The sequence below is a fragment of the Leptosomus discolor genome, chromosome 22, assembly GCF_034619465.1.
Source record: "Leptosomus discolor isolate bLepDis1 chromosome 22, bLepDis1.hap2, whole genome shotgun sequence".
NCBI classification, from domain to species: Eukaryota; Metazoa; Chordata; class Aves; order Leptosomiformes; family Leptosomidae; genus Leptosomus; species Leptosomus discolor.
The window spans coordinates 4,889,582-4,906,684 of record NC_141412.1 but is presented as its reverse complement, the minus strand read 5'-3'; the positions used below and the strand labels follow the sequence as shown (position 1 = coordinate 4,906,684).

Below are 17,103 nucleotides of genomic sequence, written 5' to 3'. Positions count from 1 at the left end.
GACTGAGGCTGAACGGATAAATGTACAGCACTTTAACAGATGAACGTGATCGTGGGGAAACACCGCACGTGAGCGCCACAGCAGACATCCAGGGGCCCAGCCAGTTGTTTTCCTTGGGGTTTCATGCCCTACAGCAGAGGGGGGGGATGAGCTGACTGCCTGAGATCCCCTCACGTCCCATTTTCTGTGACTGCACTCGTTTTCATGGTCCATACTGGCCGTGAGCCAGACCAGTCTGAAGAGGTCATTATGCTGTCCATTTATTAATGAAAATGGCAAGCACAGCGCTCAGTACAATGTGACTGTTTTGATACGTTCCTAGCCAAGTGATCTGTAATTGCTTCCTTACTGCCTTATTTCTCTGCTGGCCTTTGCCAAAGACTTGGTGCAGACGTAATTAGAACCTCTCCTGCCTAATGGCCTTCCCTCAGAGCCACACAGCAAGGCCACCTGCCCCTGGTTTTTCCTCCAGGAGAGTCAGCGTAACATTGCAAGCCCAAAGCATCTGTGTAAGGGGCTTGACCCTCAGAGGCCAGTAGCACGGCAAACTACACGGTCTGGGCAGGACTTAATCCACTGGTTCGTGGTATCTACTGCAACACAGAAGCTTTGTGCCCTGCTGTCTACCCAAGGAAAATGAGACTTTCAGTTCAGCCTCGTGTTTCTTTCTTGGGAAGGGAGAAGCAGGTCAGGAACGCACGGGCTGGTAATAACAGCCTCTTCGGGGCACAACTTTCTTATTCATGTTTCCTTTCTGTTCTCTCTCCGCTACCCTTCATCCCAGATTTTGAGGGGCAAATTCTAACTCTTTCCATCTTTTCTTTGAGCTGGAGATGGCTCGGAATATATTACAGCAAGAGATGCGATCTGACATGCTGGAAGCTCTCTAGCCCTTGCTGCTTCCATCTTAATCTTGGTTAAGTATTAAGTATGAGTCATCCACCCAAGTATTGCTTCCTTCCCATCTTGCATGTACATTCAGTCCTTTCCAGGAGAAAAGCCAGAAACCAGGGTATGAGCTTGGGAAAGCAGGAGAGCTAGGACCGGATCATGCATTGATAAAGATGTTGGGCAAGGCACATACAGCCACATCTGCAAAGTATTAAATGCCCATCTTCCCCCCGATATCAGGAGCATTTGATAGCTTCGTGGAGCTGGCCCTTGTTCTCGTGAGCCGTGTGTGTTCTGACGGGTGAAAAGCAATAAAATGGGCTAAATGTGCTGGGCCCTTCAACCTGGGAGCTTTCTCCCCAGGTTGCCAGCCATCAGCTCAGCTCTGGCTCTCTGCTAAACCATCTGTGCTCCCTTAGGGAGAGCAGAGCATGAGAACCTGCTGGTGGACTAGGTCCAAGTTCAACATGTCCAGCCAAGAGCTCAGGCTTATGCTAAGACCATGAGTAAGCTTGAACTCTTCCTGTTCAGACAGCTCTGGAGCATGGCTCATGGTGCCTCCTCCTACCACTGGCCTAAGGATTTGCAGAGTGGGTGGCGTGCAAATCTGATCTTGGAAGTAGGCTGTCTCTTTTTTGTGAGGGTGCAGATATGCAGGGCCTTAACATCTCACCTCTAAACTCAATGCAATGCCATGAGCCAAACAGCAACCAAAGATTGTGAAATTCTTACCTCCAGAAGCCCTTGTCAGATGGCTATTTGAGGCAGTGTGTCTGCAGCTGCATTCCAACATGATGAAACTTTGGGAAACCATCAGAAAGCACAGTGTGGTCTTCACCAGGCAACACCTACGCGTCCATCCCTGCATGGGAGAGAGGAGGAACGTTGGTCTGCAGAAGAAGGCTGCTTTGCAAAGAGGTTTTTGTCTTAAGAAGGCTCCATATCTCCTTGATAGCAACCTGTTCCACTACTGAGGGTGGGTATGCAGGCTGCAAGTATACCAACGGCTTTGCTCTCCGATTAGGATGTAGAACAGCAAATCCTCCTGCCCAAAATGGGGTGGGGGAAGAAAAAAAAAGAAAAAAAGACTATGTGCATGGTCTGAATACTAATAGGCCTTCTCTGCAGCAAATACAATCAGGTCTTTAAGGTCCCAGTTTATGTCAGGAGATTGAAATCAGGAGATTTAAACAGGTTAAGATTTAATTACTGAATTGTCCATACTCTTATTTGCAGACAGGCATCTCCTTGCCTTCTCTAGTGGTGAGCAGGAAGGGAGTGAATTAAGAGCAGAATCAAAATTCTTACATCTTCGGATGAACGCAAATACTCCATGGTCCTCCACACAGCTTTGTCCCGTGGGGTCCTGGTCGTGCTGAGAGCACCAGCCACTCCCTTACCACCAGCGTTTCAGAAGAAACGTGTGCCATCAGCTAGCTCCCTAAGAGAGGAGAGAAGCAAAAGCCAGTACCATGTGGAATGCCAAACACTGCTCTGTAATGTTGCATTTGCCTTCTCTAGGTTAATTATGCTTCATGTTCCCTGCCCAGGCGGGCACATCTCCTCTGTTTGTAGGTGTCTATCAGAGAGTTGGCACCCTTTTAACGGAGCGGCACAAGCCCTGCGTCTAAAATAAGTCATGCTGTTTTATGATAGCTGGTAAAAATAAAGCCTTACTAGCACAAGCAGCTATAACAGCACAGAGGATTTACGACTGAGTGGGTTTTTTCCAGGGTGGGCTGGCCACAGTCTGGTGATGGCCTTTTTATAACCGTTATCAGCTCCCACACAGACCAGGTCCATCTGTTACTTAATTTGAACGGAGGCACTCCTTAGCTTTTGTTCACTAATCTCTCGCTGCACATCTACATTGTTCTCTAGCAGGGCAGCCCACCCGTGAGTCAGGCTTGGCTTGCCGGTCTCGGGGAGGCGCCATGGAAAACTGGAATAAAGAAAAGGCACGCAGCTCCCTCTGCTCACTTGACCAGCATGGTCCACCTACCTGCTCCCTTGTGTCAGCTTGAAGGGGCTTTTAACCTGCAACTTGGATGCCAGAGCAAACATACAGCCAGCTCCTTGGGCCAGAGGCAAGGGCTGAAAGTTAGACCGAGTACTACAAAACATTTATGCACCCTTTATAAATCCAGTCTTTATATCAAGCACATTTAAGTCCCTTAAGCTATTCCCAAAACCCCAGCCAGAGGACAGCTGGACCAAAAACCCCCCAAACTTACTGGAGCAGGTGAGGCATTTTTTGGTATCATCTCATTCCTGTGCCACACCACATTGCCTATCCTACACCACCCCGCCTAGGCACAGGTTGCATTGTGGAATCGCAGTGAGATGCACTGGGGACAGAAAGGAGGGAGGAAGAGGAGCCTGAAGCACGGAGAGACAACAGGATGGATATTTTGAGGTGCAAACGGTCAGATGTTTCTTGCAGTGATTACGGTGATTTCCTCCAAATAAGCCGAGGGCAGAAACCTGGCCTCCCTCTTCCTTGTCTTAGCCAGTCCAGCTCCGTGTGGCTTCCTCTGCTCTTCCCCTGGAGGTTTCTCGCACATTTAACAGTTAGCTTCCTCCCTGCCGCACACACGCTGCACGGCTAAGGCAGGGACAGTCCTGGGGTCAGCTGGGCTGCCCCTAACAGCAACGCTCGCCTCCTGCCTGCTGCTCTGCTCATCGCTGCTGCACCGCTCCTTTCTCGGCGGCTCGCGGTATCGAGGACGGATGCTCTAGGGGGCATCTCCAAACTGGCAGTCGTGAATGTGCTGACACGCAGAGGGTTCGGCTAACATGTTTCTAACACCTAACAACATAGCACCCGCTCTCGCTCAGTAGCGCTCCCGCTGCACAGGGGAGCCAGCCAGAAAGCAAGATGCTTAACGAGGCATGTGGTTTATAGCAGTGTTCCCACACGGCGTAGATGCGTTTTGAATTGCAAATCGAGCAACGGCTTGGTGATGATGGACACCTCAAGCAAGGCATATTTTTGTTGCTTTAGTGGGCAGGTGTTTAAATACAGCTGCATGTTTTGGTACTGCTTGTGCCTGACAGTGCATTAGCTAAAATTACTGTATCGGATAACTGCGATATCGGCAAAGCAGCGCTGAACGATACTGCAGCACAGGCTGTTGGCAGCAGCTATGTGAACTGTTTCCTGGTCACCCTTTTTACCTTGCCTGTAACGCTTTAGGAACACTTCGCCTTCTCTTCAAATGTCTGCCTAGAGTTTTTAAAACAGAGCAAAGATTGGGATGGAAGGAGATGGAAGGTCAGGCTTTACTTTAAACCCGGTGACAGAGAGAGGAGATTTAACACAGTATAGTCGTCTATACAGCTGCTAGTTTTTTTCTGAAGCTATAGTTTCAGTGTAGCATTTTAAAATGATTCAGATAACATGAGTCACAGTAACAAGCATGGGCTGGATCTCTTCAGCTCAAAGAAGTGCCATAAGAATATGCCGTAGACTTCGCTGCCTTGTCCTGGATTCTATTTTGGAGAACTGATGGCATTTGGGATTCAACCATATGTCTGGCTGAGTCTGTAGCACATACAGATCTGGTAGGTATTCGGAGATGTAGCACAATCAGATCTGGTAGGTGCGTCTGTTGTGGCACGCATGCTGCTCTGGAAAGGAATGCATGTCTATGCCCGGCTGTTCTCCACAGCCTGGGAGCTGAGGCCTTTGAAGTGAGATTTACAGAACGCAAAACCTTTGCTGCTTGTTGGCACTGGGCTGGAAGAGGCCCGAAGGAACGTCTTTGCAGTACTCTTCTTTTAAAGGCGGCAGTCGCCAGTAACGATGAGTTAGCAGGAAAACAAAGCAACCCCTCAATGTGATCACCAAAGAGACAACACTTGCCAGCAGCAGGGAAATGTGACAGGGCACAGATGCCCTGGCTCCTTGGACAGGAGCGTGCTAACAGCTGGGAAGCACTGGCGTGGTGCACATTCCTCCAGCCCCAGGGAGGCTGGGAACAAGGGATACCCCCAAGTAATGCCAAGGTGCTCTGCTCCCGCTCTGCAACCTATATACTTGGTTGAGGTTTTTGTTTCTGTTTGCTCTGTGCATAGCTGTAGCCTTCTAGCCATTTAGAACATGCTACTTGCACTATTCTTCTGCCACATGCAGCAGAATAAATCTGTTTTCGCAGTGATTTAAGCAGCCACATTGATCTCTGCCCACAGTCAATACATGTAATAATGTCAGAACCTCTCACACGGTCTCCAAGGACTCAGCTTCTGTCTAAAATTTGTTGACATCCTGCTTTGTGCCTGAGGGAGAGACCTAAATCTCTTGTGTTTAGTGGGTGGGAAAAAGCCTGCTGTGAACAATTTCCGAGAAATGAGATGGGGCCAGAGTTTGATTGAGTCCCACTGTCTCAGAGTGAATGCTTCTAGAGTTGTAACTCCTTCAAACACAAGATTATGGCATTACTATCTCCACCTGCCGCTCAACTTACATTGCGGCCACAGTAGATGTACTTCAGCAGGACTGTTACTATGCCGTCTACTTGACGGGACACAATTGTTCTGAAAAAACATCTTGTGCAAGCAAGAATACATAACAAACCCCAAACTGCTGCTTCAAGCTCCTTGTAATGAACAAGGAACCCTTTCCCTCCCCATCTTTCTTTAGCTTTTCCAAAAGGAAGGTTTATAGGAAAGTACAGACCAGAGAGATGCGGTGCCAGCTGCCTTCTGCGGCTCCTCAGGCGCGGCGCAACTCCGCTGCTGCTTCGGGTCTCGCAAGAAAGTTATCATTTGTAGAAGCGTCTTCGTAAAGCAGCTCCCTGATGAAGGAGGGTGCTGTCTCTGCAAAAGGTAGACCCTACCACTGCTCCCTTTTTGAAAACCCAGCCCACCTCATTATCAGAGCCACCTGGCCCAAGCAGGAAGCCAGCCAGGATCTCCCCAGTTAAGCTGAGTGCTCAGGGCTGGGCCCTCAATAAAAGCTCTCTGGGTTCCAGCAGCAGGAATCCCACAGCAGAAGCAATCAAATGCTTCTACACTGCTGCTAGAAAAGATATTCCCAAGATTGTTTTTTGTCTTCTGGTGACTCGCTAATTCTAATACTCTGGGGGTTTGCTGGGATGGGTGAAATGTGTTTATGCTCGGAAGGGAGCACAGGATCACAACCCCGGACAGAACACCTGAGAGGATCTGAGGAAGAACAGAGGGAAAGGAACATGTCAGCATCTTGTGGCATAATAACCTTTTTTCGAGGAGTAGGTCTAGAAGCCCCAGGCCTGAGGAAAACGGACTCTGCTTCATAGCGGACCTGAACAAATTACTCGTGGTTGCTTCGACCACCTCCTGACTGAAACAAACCAAGACCTGCTGAGACCCAGCTCAGAAAAGGGCGTTCTGCCGGCTCTCCGAAGCAAAGCACAAGCAGACTGAAAGCCAAGTGCTCACTGCACTGCCCTGTTACTCGTTTCAGCTCTAATACACAAGACTTCTCCCATAGCTACATTATAGTCCAGAGCTTTGTCGTCCTAGTTCAATATTGGATTTCTCCCAAAGGCTGCATGAGTGTCTCAAGTGCAGAAGGGGGAAGGGTGGAAAGGTCCTGCTAAGAGCAGTTTTGGCTGGGCCAACTGCATCAGACAGTGGCTTTTATGTGAGTAACAATTATTTTGTACACAAAGGCAGCTCCTAAACCTTGCCAAACTCCAGCTCTCCCCAGTGGTCTTTGGGGCATAAGCACTGAGAGCCAAGGCAGGGAAGAAGGCATCAGCACTGAACAAACAATGAGGGAGAAGAACCAGCAGGGAACATTTCAAAAATGCCGAAAGGATTTTAGGTGTTCCAGGCCCTTGAGATTTCAGTAGGAGCGACTTCGCAGCTCTCGGGTGTTTCTCAGACTGCTGCCTTGCTCTGTCACGCCATCTGGTCTACTCCACCAGAGGAATGTTGCCACTGCATTGTCAGATTCTCTCTGTCCAAAACCTTTCCACCCTGAAGGCCAGCACACAGGAATTTCCAACTGTCTGTTGCGATGCTGAAGATCCTTTCTTTCTCCACATCTCCCTTCAGCTGCCTTTTCTGCTTTCTATTCTGATTTGTTATGACTTTTTTTCACTCAGAGTAAGTCTTAACCTTTAGATACATTTCTTCTCATGTCGTGGAGGCACTGGTTTCCATCATCTTTAACTTGCTGTTTGATCGAATGCCCAGTGAAGTCAGTGGGCGTCCTCCCTCTGATTTCAACAAACTTCTGGTTGGATTTGTAACAGCGAAGCGGCATATGGGGCCGTGGCATACCCCTGCAGCTGATTATTTGGCACTGATTATAGTATGTATCCTCCTCCTGTAAGACAGGGCTTTGGATCAGCCCCTGTTTTGTGAATACCATAGTCTGACTGAGAGGTGGAGGGCTTTGCAAGAACCAGAACGCTCAGTTCCAAAATATCCTCTATGAGGAAGGCATGGCTTGCCTCTGCTCTCTGGACTGCTTGCTTCTTTCTGCACCGTGCCAGAAACGGCCGGCTTGCTTCCTTCTCCCTCCAGAGAGTCATTGGTGAGTGGGGGTATCCAGCAGCACGTGAATGTCGTTGGTACCTGCTCCGGTGAAACGCACAGCAGAAAAGACATGGAAGGCAGATTTTCCAAAATAAAACAATACGTGAAAGAGGGAAAATGACTGTATTAATTGGAAACATTTTGGTGCTCGGAGCAGGAAGGACAGTAAAGCTTGTGGTGTGAGGATGCCTTGCAGTATTGCATGACCCAGTGTCAGTCTGGCTGGGAGTCTGCCCCAAGAGCTGAACTCCTCTTCGATTCCAGTCCTTTCATGATTTACTTACGACCTTGCACTTTACGTCACCACGCTGAGCCTTAAAGTACTTGAAGATGGGGTCAGGGCATGTTAGAGGCCTGGCACATTCCACCTTGTAGGAACTGACCGGAACTCCTGAGGTTGGTCTGCTTCCTGTCTTTTCCTGATCACCAAATTAATTTGCAAAATAATACATTCAGTCTAGCGCTGTCAGAGCAGGAGTTCCTTTACCATCTAAATAAGCGTAAGGCACGAGGAAACGGCTTCTGCTGGCACTGCTTTTGTGCCGTTTTGTTGGTCCTCCTCTTTAATTGCTACTTCGAACAATTATGCTTTCCTGTATTTACACCACAACTCCTAAATAAACTTGGGCCTGCTGGACTGGCGTTGGTAGCCAGGAATAGGTTTTATCTCGGGAAGTTAGTCTTTGTAGCTGGCTGAGAAGATTTCTCAGCAGGCAGTGTGTTTCTAGCTGGGTGACTTATGAGCTGTGCTATTTCTTATTACCTTCTGTTTGTTTTTCCAGGCTGCAGACTCTTGGCTGTGGAACTGACATCCAGCAACACCAAGCCCGTGGTGCAGGAATTCCAGAGTGAGTGCTGCGGGGCCGCTGGCTGCACTGCCCTCTGCCCGGGGATTTCCATCGGCCCAAACAATGGAGAAAAACTTTGCTTGTTGCTCATGGTACCCGGTTTCTTGGGGAAGGCAGGACTACCGAGAACCTGAGGTTCAGAAAAGTGCTTAAGCATACGTCTGCATCTCTCCCTGTTTAGCAAAGCACTCGATTGAAATGGTTTAGCAAAGCCCACCGCAAGCTGCTGGCATTGCCAAGCGTCTGCCTAAGTGCTTTTTTGAACTGGATCCCAAAGGGAGGAAAGGCAGTCGCCTTGCAATTGATGTACTGAAAAGGGGCTCGGGAAATTTATGTTTTATCTTGGCCCTACTACAGACGGGCAATGCAATACTGGGTAAGCCACCTCTCAACCCTGCTGTGATGCCTTCTCCTGTAGAGGAGGTGGAGATGACAATGCCTGCTTCAAAGGGGAGGGGGGTTGCTGAATTTATCCCCAGGCATCATGGTCCTCAGTACATGACCGGACACTACCCAGGGAGATTCTGCATCCCTGACTCACACTGTAGGCTCTGATGAGCAGCAAGACAGCGCTGCGGACTCACCCTGTCATAAGGTCTTGTTTGCCCTAAGTTAGAGCCTGGAGAGAACAGTGTGTTCATTTCTCTCCATAGTTAATATCTGTTTGGCTATTATTTTTGCTGGCCAAAATCCATCTTCTCCAATAGCTCCTGGAACCCAGCAGTGTTTCTGTTTGTGAGGCAGATGAAAGAGAAGACTTTGCTTTGTGGGCAGCATCTCCTAATAAAACACTGTGCAAGACTGCTTAAAGCAGAGCAAAAATACAGCTGCTTCCTATTAATCTGTATTTCCTTTATTTCTCCTGCTAGGTGTTGAGCTGTCGTGCATCATTAAATCCACCGTAACACCAGATCCCAGAATTGAGTGGAAGAAAATCCGAGATGGCGAAACCTCTTATGTATTTTTTGACAATAAAATGCAGGGTACGAAGATTCATTGTTCCTAGACTTCCAAAACAGCCTCAGAAAACAACACAGCTGAGAACAAAACAAGTCTGTAAAAGGCAGGACCTCTGGCTGTCTTGCTGCTTTCTTCTGGAACTAGAGTTCAGCAGTCAAAGCGCAAGATGGAGAGAGAGCAGGATGTTCTCTGCTCTCTGCCCTCATTATTGACGGTTCACAGTAGGGAGCCCCAAAGAGCTGGAGTGAGAGCCTAGGCAGGAGACACTTCTTGGGTAAGAAAGGAAACGGTATAGCTTCCCTTCTCCAGCACCTGTTGGTCCTTTCGTGGACCAGCAGCCACATCCAAGTGAATCTTCCAAAGGAGACAAGACCTGAGGCTGTCTCGGAAGTCCAATTTTGCCACAGTTTTTGAGATTTGGGGTGGGGCAGTTCATCCTCTTACGTGGTTAGCAGCGTCGGTTTCCTTTGTGGTCACTGGTGAAAGGAAAGCTCTTCACTTTTAAGCATCAAGTTCCTTTCAGGTGGTTGTCTTGACTCCAGAAAGAGTTCAAGACCGACCACTTAAATTAGTCTGCCTGACTACCCTGAATTTTTTCTCTTTCTTTCCTCTGTTTCAGGAGACTTTGCGACTCGTGCAGAAATTCTGAGCCGGACATCGCTGGTGATTAAAAACACCACCCGGATGGACACTGCCACGTACCGCTGCGAAGTGGCAGCACCTTCTGATACTAAAACCATAGACGAGATAAATATCCAGCTCACAGTCCAAGGTATTACTTTAAGCCGGGATACCTCTGCGAGCACTGCTAGCTAACAGAAGAGGCTGTCAGTGTCTCCAGAGGTGAAACTGCGGCACTCAACAGACTCTGGCATTTGTCATTTGAAGTCAGCTGGAAATAGCGGCAAAGTTTTGATGCCTCGGTAGCACAGCCCTCTTAGAAAGTACGTCAGGTATTTTGTAGTTCTACCCAGCAGCGCCTTTCACGTGGTTTGTGTCTTTCCCGCAGTGAAACCTATGACTCCTCGATGCACTGTGCCTAAAGCTGTACCTGTTGGCAAGTCGGCCTCTCTTCACTGCCACGAGAATGAAGGTTACCCAAAGTCCACCTACAGCTGGTACCGCAACAGTGAACCTCTATCGCCAGACACAAAAGCGAATGCCAAATTCCACAACTCCTCCTACACCCTGAACCCCACCACAGGCACTCTGGTAATGCCCTTACAGACATAATCAAGACTTGTTTTGCTGAACAGGTTATTTTTAAGGTTGCTTGTAAAAGGGAAAAGCCATCGCATGGCTTTCAAGGAAGGTATAATTTGCAGAAGCTTAGGTGTTCTAGGATCTGGATGACTTGGGGAAGGGAAGATTAATGATGGAAGAAGGTATTACCCTAGCTGTTCGGCTTTGATCACTACTGATACCACTTGCCTTTTTAGAAAGAGGGAAGGAAGATGTCTAATGGCCCACCGTGAGGCCTTGGAGAGTTGCTTATACATGCTTATACCCTCACAGTGCCTGCTGTTTCTCACGTCGTACTGCCCTCCCTTTTCTCCTCACCAGGTTTTCCATGCTGTGCACAAAGGCGACACAGGCCGTTACTCCTGCATAGCTACAAACGATGCCGGCTTTGCCAAGTGTGAGGAGCAGGAGATGGAAGTCTGTGAGTGGCTCTGCTTTTTCTCAATCCTGATTAATGTATCATCATCAATAAATTGTCATCACCATAGGGTAAGAAGGAACACATCCTAGACCATGAAGTCTTTCCTGCTTTCTCATAGCCCCAAACACAGGAAGAAAAAAATCTAAAAATTCAGAGAAACATTAAAACACTGTTCAGATTCATGAACAGTTTTACTCTTGGAATCAGGGACTCACTTAGTTCCCTATGAATTATTTGGGTTTAGAATAATCGAGAAATGTCATTTTAGCATGTGTAAAGCTAGAATGTTGCCACTGCCTTCAAGAAATACTGGATGATGGCTTCTCTCTTTGCCAGATGACCTCAATATTGGTGGGATAATTGGTGGAGTCCTGGTGGTCCTAGCAGTTCTGGTGCTCATCACTCTTGGTATCTGCTGCGCCTACAGAAGGGGCTACTTTGCAAACAGCAAAGAGAGCGGGGAAAGGTAAGCTGGGATTCGGAGTGTTCTTACCCAAGTCCCTGCGCCCACAGCTAACATGAAGTAAGTCTGACGGGTGCCAGAAACCGGTGGCTAAAACGGATTTCAGTGCCTGACCCCCTACCTGCCTGCCAAAGACTACAGGCCCAGCCAGCTCGTGAAGTATCCAGTTCCCCAGTGTAAACCCTGCACCATGCCCAGAGTGCACTTGCCTAAGGGAGAATTTTGGTTTGCTTCTCTTGGGCTTGCGACCAGGACCAGACAGAGGAGCCAAAGCTGTGCTCTCGTAGCCTCATACTGCGCCCGGGAAGCGGGGAGCAGCACAATTAAGTGCCTACAGGTGTTTGTCCAGTAGGTTATGTGCTGCCGGCATAATGAGGTCTACGATTTAGTGAAGAGAGCTCACTGCACAATTAGTTTAAAGCATCGAGACATGCATAGAAAATATATGCAGAGGAGTAGGCTCTCTACAGGAAATCTCACTCCTTGTGAGAACCTAAATTTGGGATTAAAAACAACCGTTTTAGAATGCACATTAAAATGTTAAAAACAGCATTAGCATCAGAAACAAGCCTTGATGTCCTTACAGAATCTGTTATATATGTAAAACCAAGATTCTCACCAGATAATTTGTTCCATGTTAAATGCTGCTTTTCAGCAGAAGTCCTGTCTTTTTTTATTTGGTTTGGTTTGTGCTTTAGAAAAAGCTCCAAACACCCTATTTAAATGCAGCTGAGGGTTGGCATACGCTGGACTTGAGAGTCGTATACAAATTCTGCATTCCTATGGGATTGCAAACAAGTGGCGCTTCCGTATAACTAAGGAAAATGCTGAAGGCATCTGGCAGTGGAGGTTTAAAATGAACTTAGTAATTGCCACAGGAGACCAGGAAGGAGGCACACAGAAAGGTAGCGCACAGGGACCAGAGTGGGAGAGCCCAGAAAAGAATCAGTTAATCTTTTTGCAGAGTTAGTCTTGCAGAAACATACAGCAATCCTTTCACCCTGCGCTGAAGGGGAATTCAGAAAAAATCCCAGTCATGACGATTGATGGAATAAGCACGGCTCTATCCTTTGAGCAATGAGCTGGGTTTCTCTCGGTTTTCTTTTCATTCGGCTGTTCTTCCTCATTTTTGCCCTTCTCAGCAGCCCCACTCCAAAATCCTGCAGTCTTCTTGTCCCAGAAATGAGATCTGTTCCTTTATTTCAGCTACAAGACTCCAGCAAAACCTGATGGCGTTAACTATATCCGGACAGATGATGAGGTAACAAATGATTTGCATTTAACATCTCTGTTTAGGAGAGGAAGAGGGTGGGCAGAGGACTACTAGCTTTTTTAGGGCCTACAGACTTTCTCAGAGTGGGCACCTCTCAGAAGCAAGGATGTAGAACAGAGAGAAAACAGAAGGGTGAAGGCTGAGTCATTTCCTCAGAAATGATGAACACTATAAGTTGCCTGAAGTGACTGATGCCAAGAGCTATCAAATGCAGCTCTGCTCAGTCTCCGTTATGGCTTGACCCCCTTAGGATGAGTTTCATTGGATTAAGTGGGCAGGCCACGATGCTTTTACAAGAGAATTTGCATTTTGGGATTTGAATAGATCACTAAGCTTAAGATCAGAAAAAGCCTCTCCCTCTTAGCAGAGATACCGAAGAGGGAATGAGACAGTCTTCTGCCATGCCTTGGTGAGCGAGGAGGACAGTAGAAGGAGCACCTGGCCAGTACGACTGGCGTCTCCCTCTCCTTCCCAGCTGGAAGGGGCTGCTACCTAGACAGAGTTACACAGATTGGATCTGCCTTTCACGGGCACGTTGCAGTTGGGGGCAGCAGGAACAAAGAGGTGCCTGGAAAGCTGCTAGATCCTTCCTACATCCGGAACTGTTTCGTTGCAGGGTGACTTCAGACACAAGTCTTCATTTGTCATATAAGACGCCAAAAGAATACTGCAAACCAGCAACAGCGAGTGTGAAAATACCTCCTCCAGGAACTCAAAGCGAGAGCAAAAGATGAATTAAGTGCGCTTGGACGAGTTTGGAACACACAAGAACTTGATAGCTAGCTACCTGTGTATCTTTTTTTTCTTTGCCAAAGTTTAAAGTAACTCCTCACTGCCCAACTTGCGTCTCCCCTGCCTCCGGAGATACCAACAGGATCACCTAGACCTGTCCTTGGACTAAGGAAGCGTTTAAATACTTCCCAAGAGACTGGGCTGTGCAAGTTTGTGGAATTGCCTTCTATCTGTGCTGCAGGGACACAGCCACAATGCGCAAACCAACCAGGGGAACGACGTTAGGTAAACGTGTAGTAGACGTAACTAGTACGTATTACTAGTAGACAAAAAAAGGTGCTGATAAGGCAATAGGTGGACTTCAAAGAATAAGACTTATCCATGCCAGGGGGAGCCTTCCTCTCAGCCGCTCGTTGCCCAGGCCTGGCTGGTGACTTGTACGCATTGGTGATTGTCTTGCGCTCGTGGCTCTGCCTGCTGGGGTGCAGAGCGGGGTATCTGAGTAGCCTCCAGTGACAGATGCCGATACAGTAAACGCAACTCATGCGCTCAGCCCTTTTTGTCAGCTTCCCGAGTTCTCGTTACGGCGTTGAACAGGGAGCACGGGCAGCGCCAGGCCAGAAGGATTGCTTCTGTTCCCTGCTTCAGAGAGAACTCATTGCACGCAGGTAACCCCTCCTCCTAATCTGCACAAAGCAGGCTTGCCTCTTGCGTCTGTCCGTGGTGTAAAGAGGCTTAGAGCGGAGGCAGAGGACCTAGTGCTAAGACATCCCTTTCAGGAAAATTAAAGCCAAATACTTCCACGGGCTAAGATTGCCATTAAAGGTACTGAGATATCTTCGAGCTTTTTTACCTTCGCCATTTATTTTGTAAAATCCCACATTCTAAATTTTTTGCAAAGATATATTTTGATTACTTCGGAAAAGGTAACATTTCTATTTAAAGTGTAAATACGTGATGCCAGCAGTGTTTCAGTAACGTAGCTATTTTTTTACTTTTTAAGCTACAGAGAGGAGCTCAAACGTTGCTATAGTATGGCACTGTCGGAGCATATCAGTATTATTGCCAAGTGTCATAAAAAACTGCAGGTGGAACAGCACCTCTTTCCTCTTAAGCTAGCTTCAGCAATTTCCTTGTCACAAGAGGTCTTACCAGACACAGAACAGAGTCACTCAGGGATAGTTTTTGTAAATTTATGGCAGGAGCTATCAACTTTTTTATATATAAAACTTACTTTTCTTGCCAGTGACCAACACTTCGTTTTTGTTGTTGCAAGAAATATCCAGGGATGGCTTTGGGATTCAGTTCCAACAAGGTGACAGAGTGACTTCAATGTTTGCTACCCCTCTGCAAGTTCCCTAAAGCACTAACACCGTGTGACAGCTACGGCAACTTTACAGGTTTAAACTGCATAGCCAAGGCAACTGTTTCTGGAGTTGGGAAAGCAAAAGCTCAACACAAAAGCACTTTTGTAGTGTCAGTTGCAACTTTTCTCTGGATGGTAAAGGAAAGAAGAAAACAAAACAAATCCAGTTCTCTTGGCTTTAGAGAGAATAATTGGGAACACGTGTCTCCCAGGAACATACGTGTCGATAGCGTTGAACAGCACTGGGTAAGAGAAGACTGCAAGATGTGGACGCAACACTAGAACTGTGCTGTGGTTTAAGAATTTTTTTTTAACGTAGCATAATTTAGTGTTCTTGTATTCCAATTTGAATTGAGTTGTCTTAACTTTTCCTGTATACAGTATTTTGGATACTTGACGATTTGGACTGTCAGTGTTATTTTTTCGTGTTCTGCATTAATCTGCGGTGTTTCCTAGGGGCCTCGCTGGACATGCCATTGCTGCATTTGTTTTGCCTAAAGGCAGTGCTACCACTTCTCCTTTTCCCAATGAAAGTAAAAACAAGGATAGGGCAATAACCATACGTGCTCTGTGTAGCTCAGACATGACCACCGCTATCTTGCGACTACACGATGGTTACCTTCTGAAGACACGCTCTTCAGCCAAGCCACACAGCACTGTTCCCTGCTGCACGCTGCCTCTAATCGTTATGACAGTAGCGAGCGTAACATTCCTTTGCACCTTCTGGATACCCACTACTCCTTTTCTATGCTGCTTTTAGGATACCTATAGTAAGGGAGAGAAAGAAAAGGTTTGCATCAAGGTAGCTCTGGGCACTATGGGAGCACAGTCTACCGCCTCACCGTGAGCCAAAGGCAGCCTTCACGTGAAAAGCCAGCTAGCTAAGAACCAAGACTTATTTTTCAGTTCTAAAATGCGACAGTGGCATCTCTAACGAGAGAAGGGGAGGTGATCCCCCTGATACAGCTCATGCGATCCGACTGACGGAATTCATTGTATCGTTGTGAATAATATTCAGGTTTGTACTAATGTATGACATTTAACTTTGCCAAGAATGTTTTACATAAATACCAAGCTATAAAGCATTCTTGTAGGGTTTTTTGTTTGGTTTTGGTTTTTAAACAGCCGTATTACTGGAGGCTTCTGCTTTCAGTTCAGTGAAATAAGGGAAAGTCTCCTCTGTCGGAGCACTCTTTTACTTGTACTGGGGTGAAGGTTACAGAAAGTCCAACTGTTTATCAGTTTCCTCTTGGACATGTGTCTATCCAAGTTCTTCTCTAAAAAGGGCAATTAACGCTTACAGGGCTCATCTCAATGCGGCTTGAGGACAGGAAAAAAATAGAAAAGTACAAGTTAGGAAATAAACTATTTCTATGTACCATTCAAAGTGGTTAAACGATACTTTAAGGCGGGAAAGAAGGTACAAAGCAAATGGATGTGGCCATAATTGGCCATCGCTTAAGCCAAAGCCATTCCATATGCCCACTGTTCCCGGGTTTTGACTTTGATTTGGAGAATAAATTCAACCTCACTTGAGGGTTTCTCTGATCTTCGTCACAGAATAGGGAAAGTGAGGGCAAATGATGAGATTCCAGTGCAGGAGGTAAGTGCCTCTGGAAGGGCTGGGGCAAAAGCACACTCAACCTCTTTGTTTCCACTGGTGCAGAAAAGCCTACCCTGCTTCTGTAGTTCGTGCCTGAGCAAGACCAACCAGCATGAACAAAACAGATTCCTTTTTCAAGTTTCAATGGAATGTAGGGCAAGAGCTCTGTAACAGAAGTTAACAACAGAAAAACTTCAGTTAGGCTCACATGGCAGCATCAGAGAGACTCGGGAATGGTCAGATTCCCCATTTACACGGCGCGTTTATGATGAACAAGTTATCTGTGCAGAGCACAAAGCTCTGCATAGGACTTACCAACCTCGATTTCAGCGAGTTACTCATATCCTGCCTGCAGTCAAATAAGAGTCTATATTTAAAAGCTGCTGGGTCCAACATTAATTGAACTGAGTGCCTAAGATACCAGCGACATAGTAGAAGAGACTTAGAGGCTGTAGAAATCTATAGAAAAAAATAATTCCTGTCAGATCAAGAAGTGGGTGGAATTAATCCTGTAACCATTTATTTTCATAAAATGTTAATAGTTGGAAATAACATAGTTCAAGAATGGAAATATTCCATATAAAAGAACATTAAGGCTGTTCACACACACAGGAGTTTGCACAGCAAATAAGGGGTGATGTAGCGTGCAATTACCAGATTTAGGGGTGTGGCAGTGACAAGCTGTTTTACCTTTGTTCAAATTAAAGCAACTCTAGTATATAACCAAGAGGGACAAGGAGGGATCGAGTGAATAAGCTGAGCCACTCACCTCCCTG

At 47.0% G+C, this 17,103-nt stretch overlaps 1 protein-coding gene across 1 annotated transcript; it reads left to right on the top strand.

Moving 5' to 3' along the window:
• Positions 1–2,390: 2,390 nt before the first annotated feature.
• Positions 2,391–13,278, top strand: JAM3 (junctional adhesion molecule 3). The gene is made up of 9 exons (XM_009957471.2): positions 2,391–2,412; positions 8,202–8,267; positions 9,137–9,250; positions 9,847–9,999; positions 10,237–10,439; positions 10,791–10,890; positions 11,227–11,356; positions 12,560–12,614; positions 13,243–13,278. The coding sequence occupies exons 1-9, from the start codon at positions 2,391–2,393 to the stop codon at positions 13,276–13,278; spliced, it is 879 nt and encodes a 292-aa protein (XP_009955773.2).
• Positions 13,279–17,103: the final 3,825 nt, after the last annotated feature.

What these genes read in the sequence shown, in the direction of transcription:
- JAM3 (XM_009957471.2), top strand. Translation starts at nt 2,391, where the DNA reads ATGTTGCATTTGCCTTCTCTAG. An exon ending in GGAGCAGGAGATGGAAGTCT is followed by an intron (nt 10,891 to 11,226) that starts GTGAGTGGCTCT and finishes TCTCTTTGCCAG; the next exon opens with ATGACCTCAATATTGGTGGG. An exon ending in AGCAAAGAGAGCGGGGAAAG is followed by an intron (nt 11,357 to 12,559) that starts GTAAGCTGGGAT and finishes CCTTTATTTCAG; the next exon opens with CTACAAGACTCCAGCAAAAC.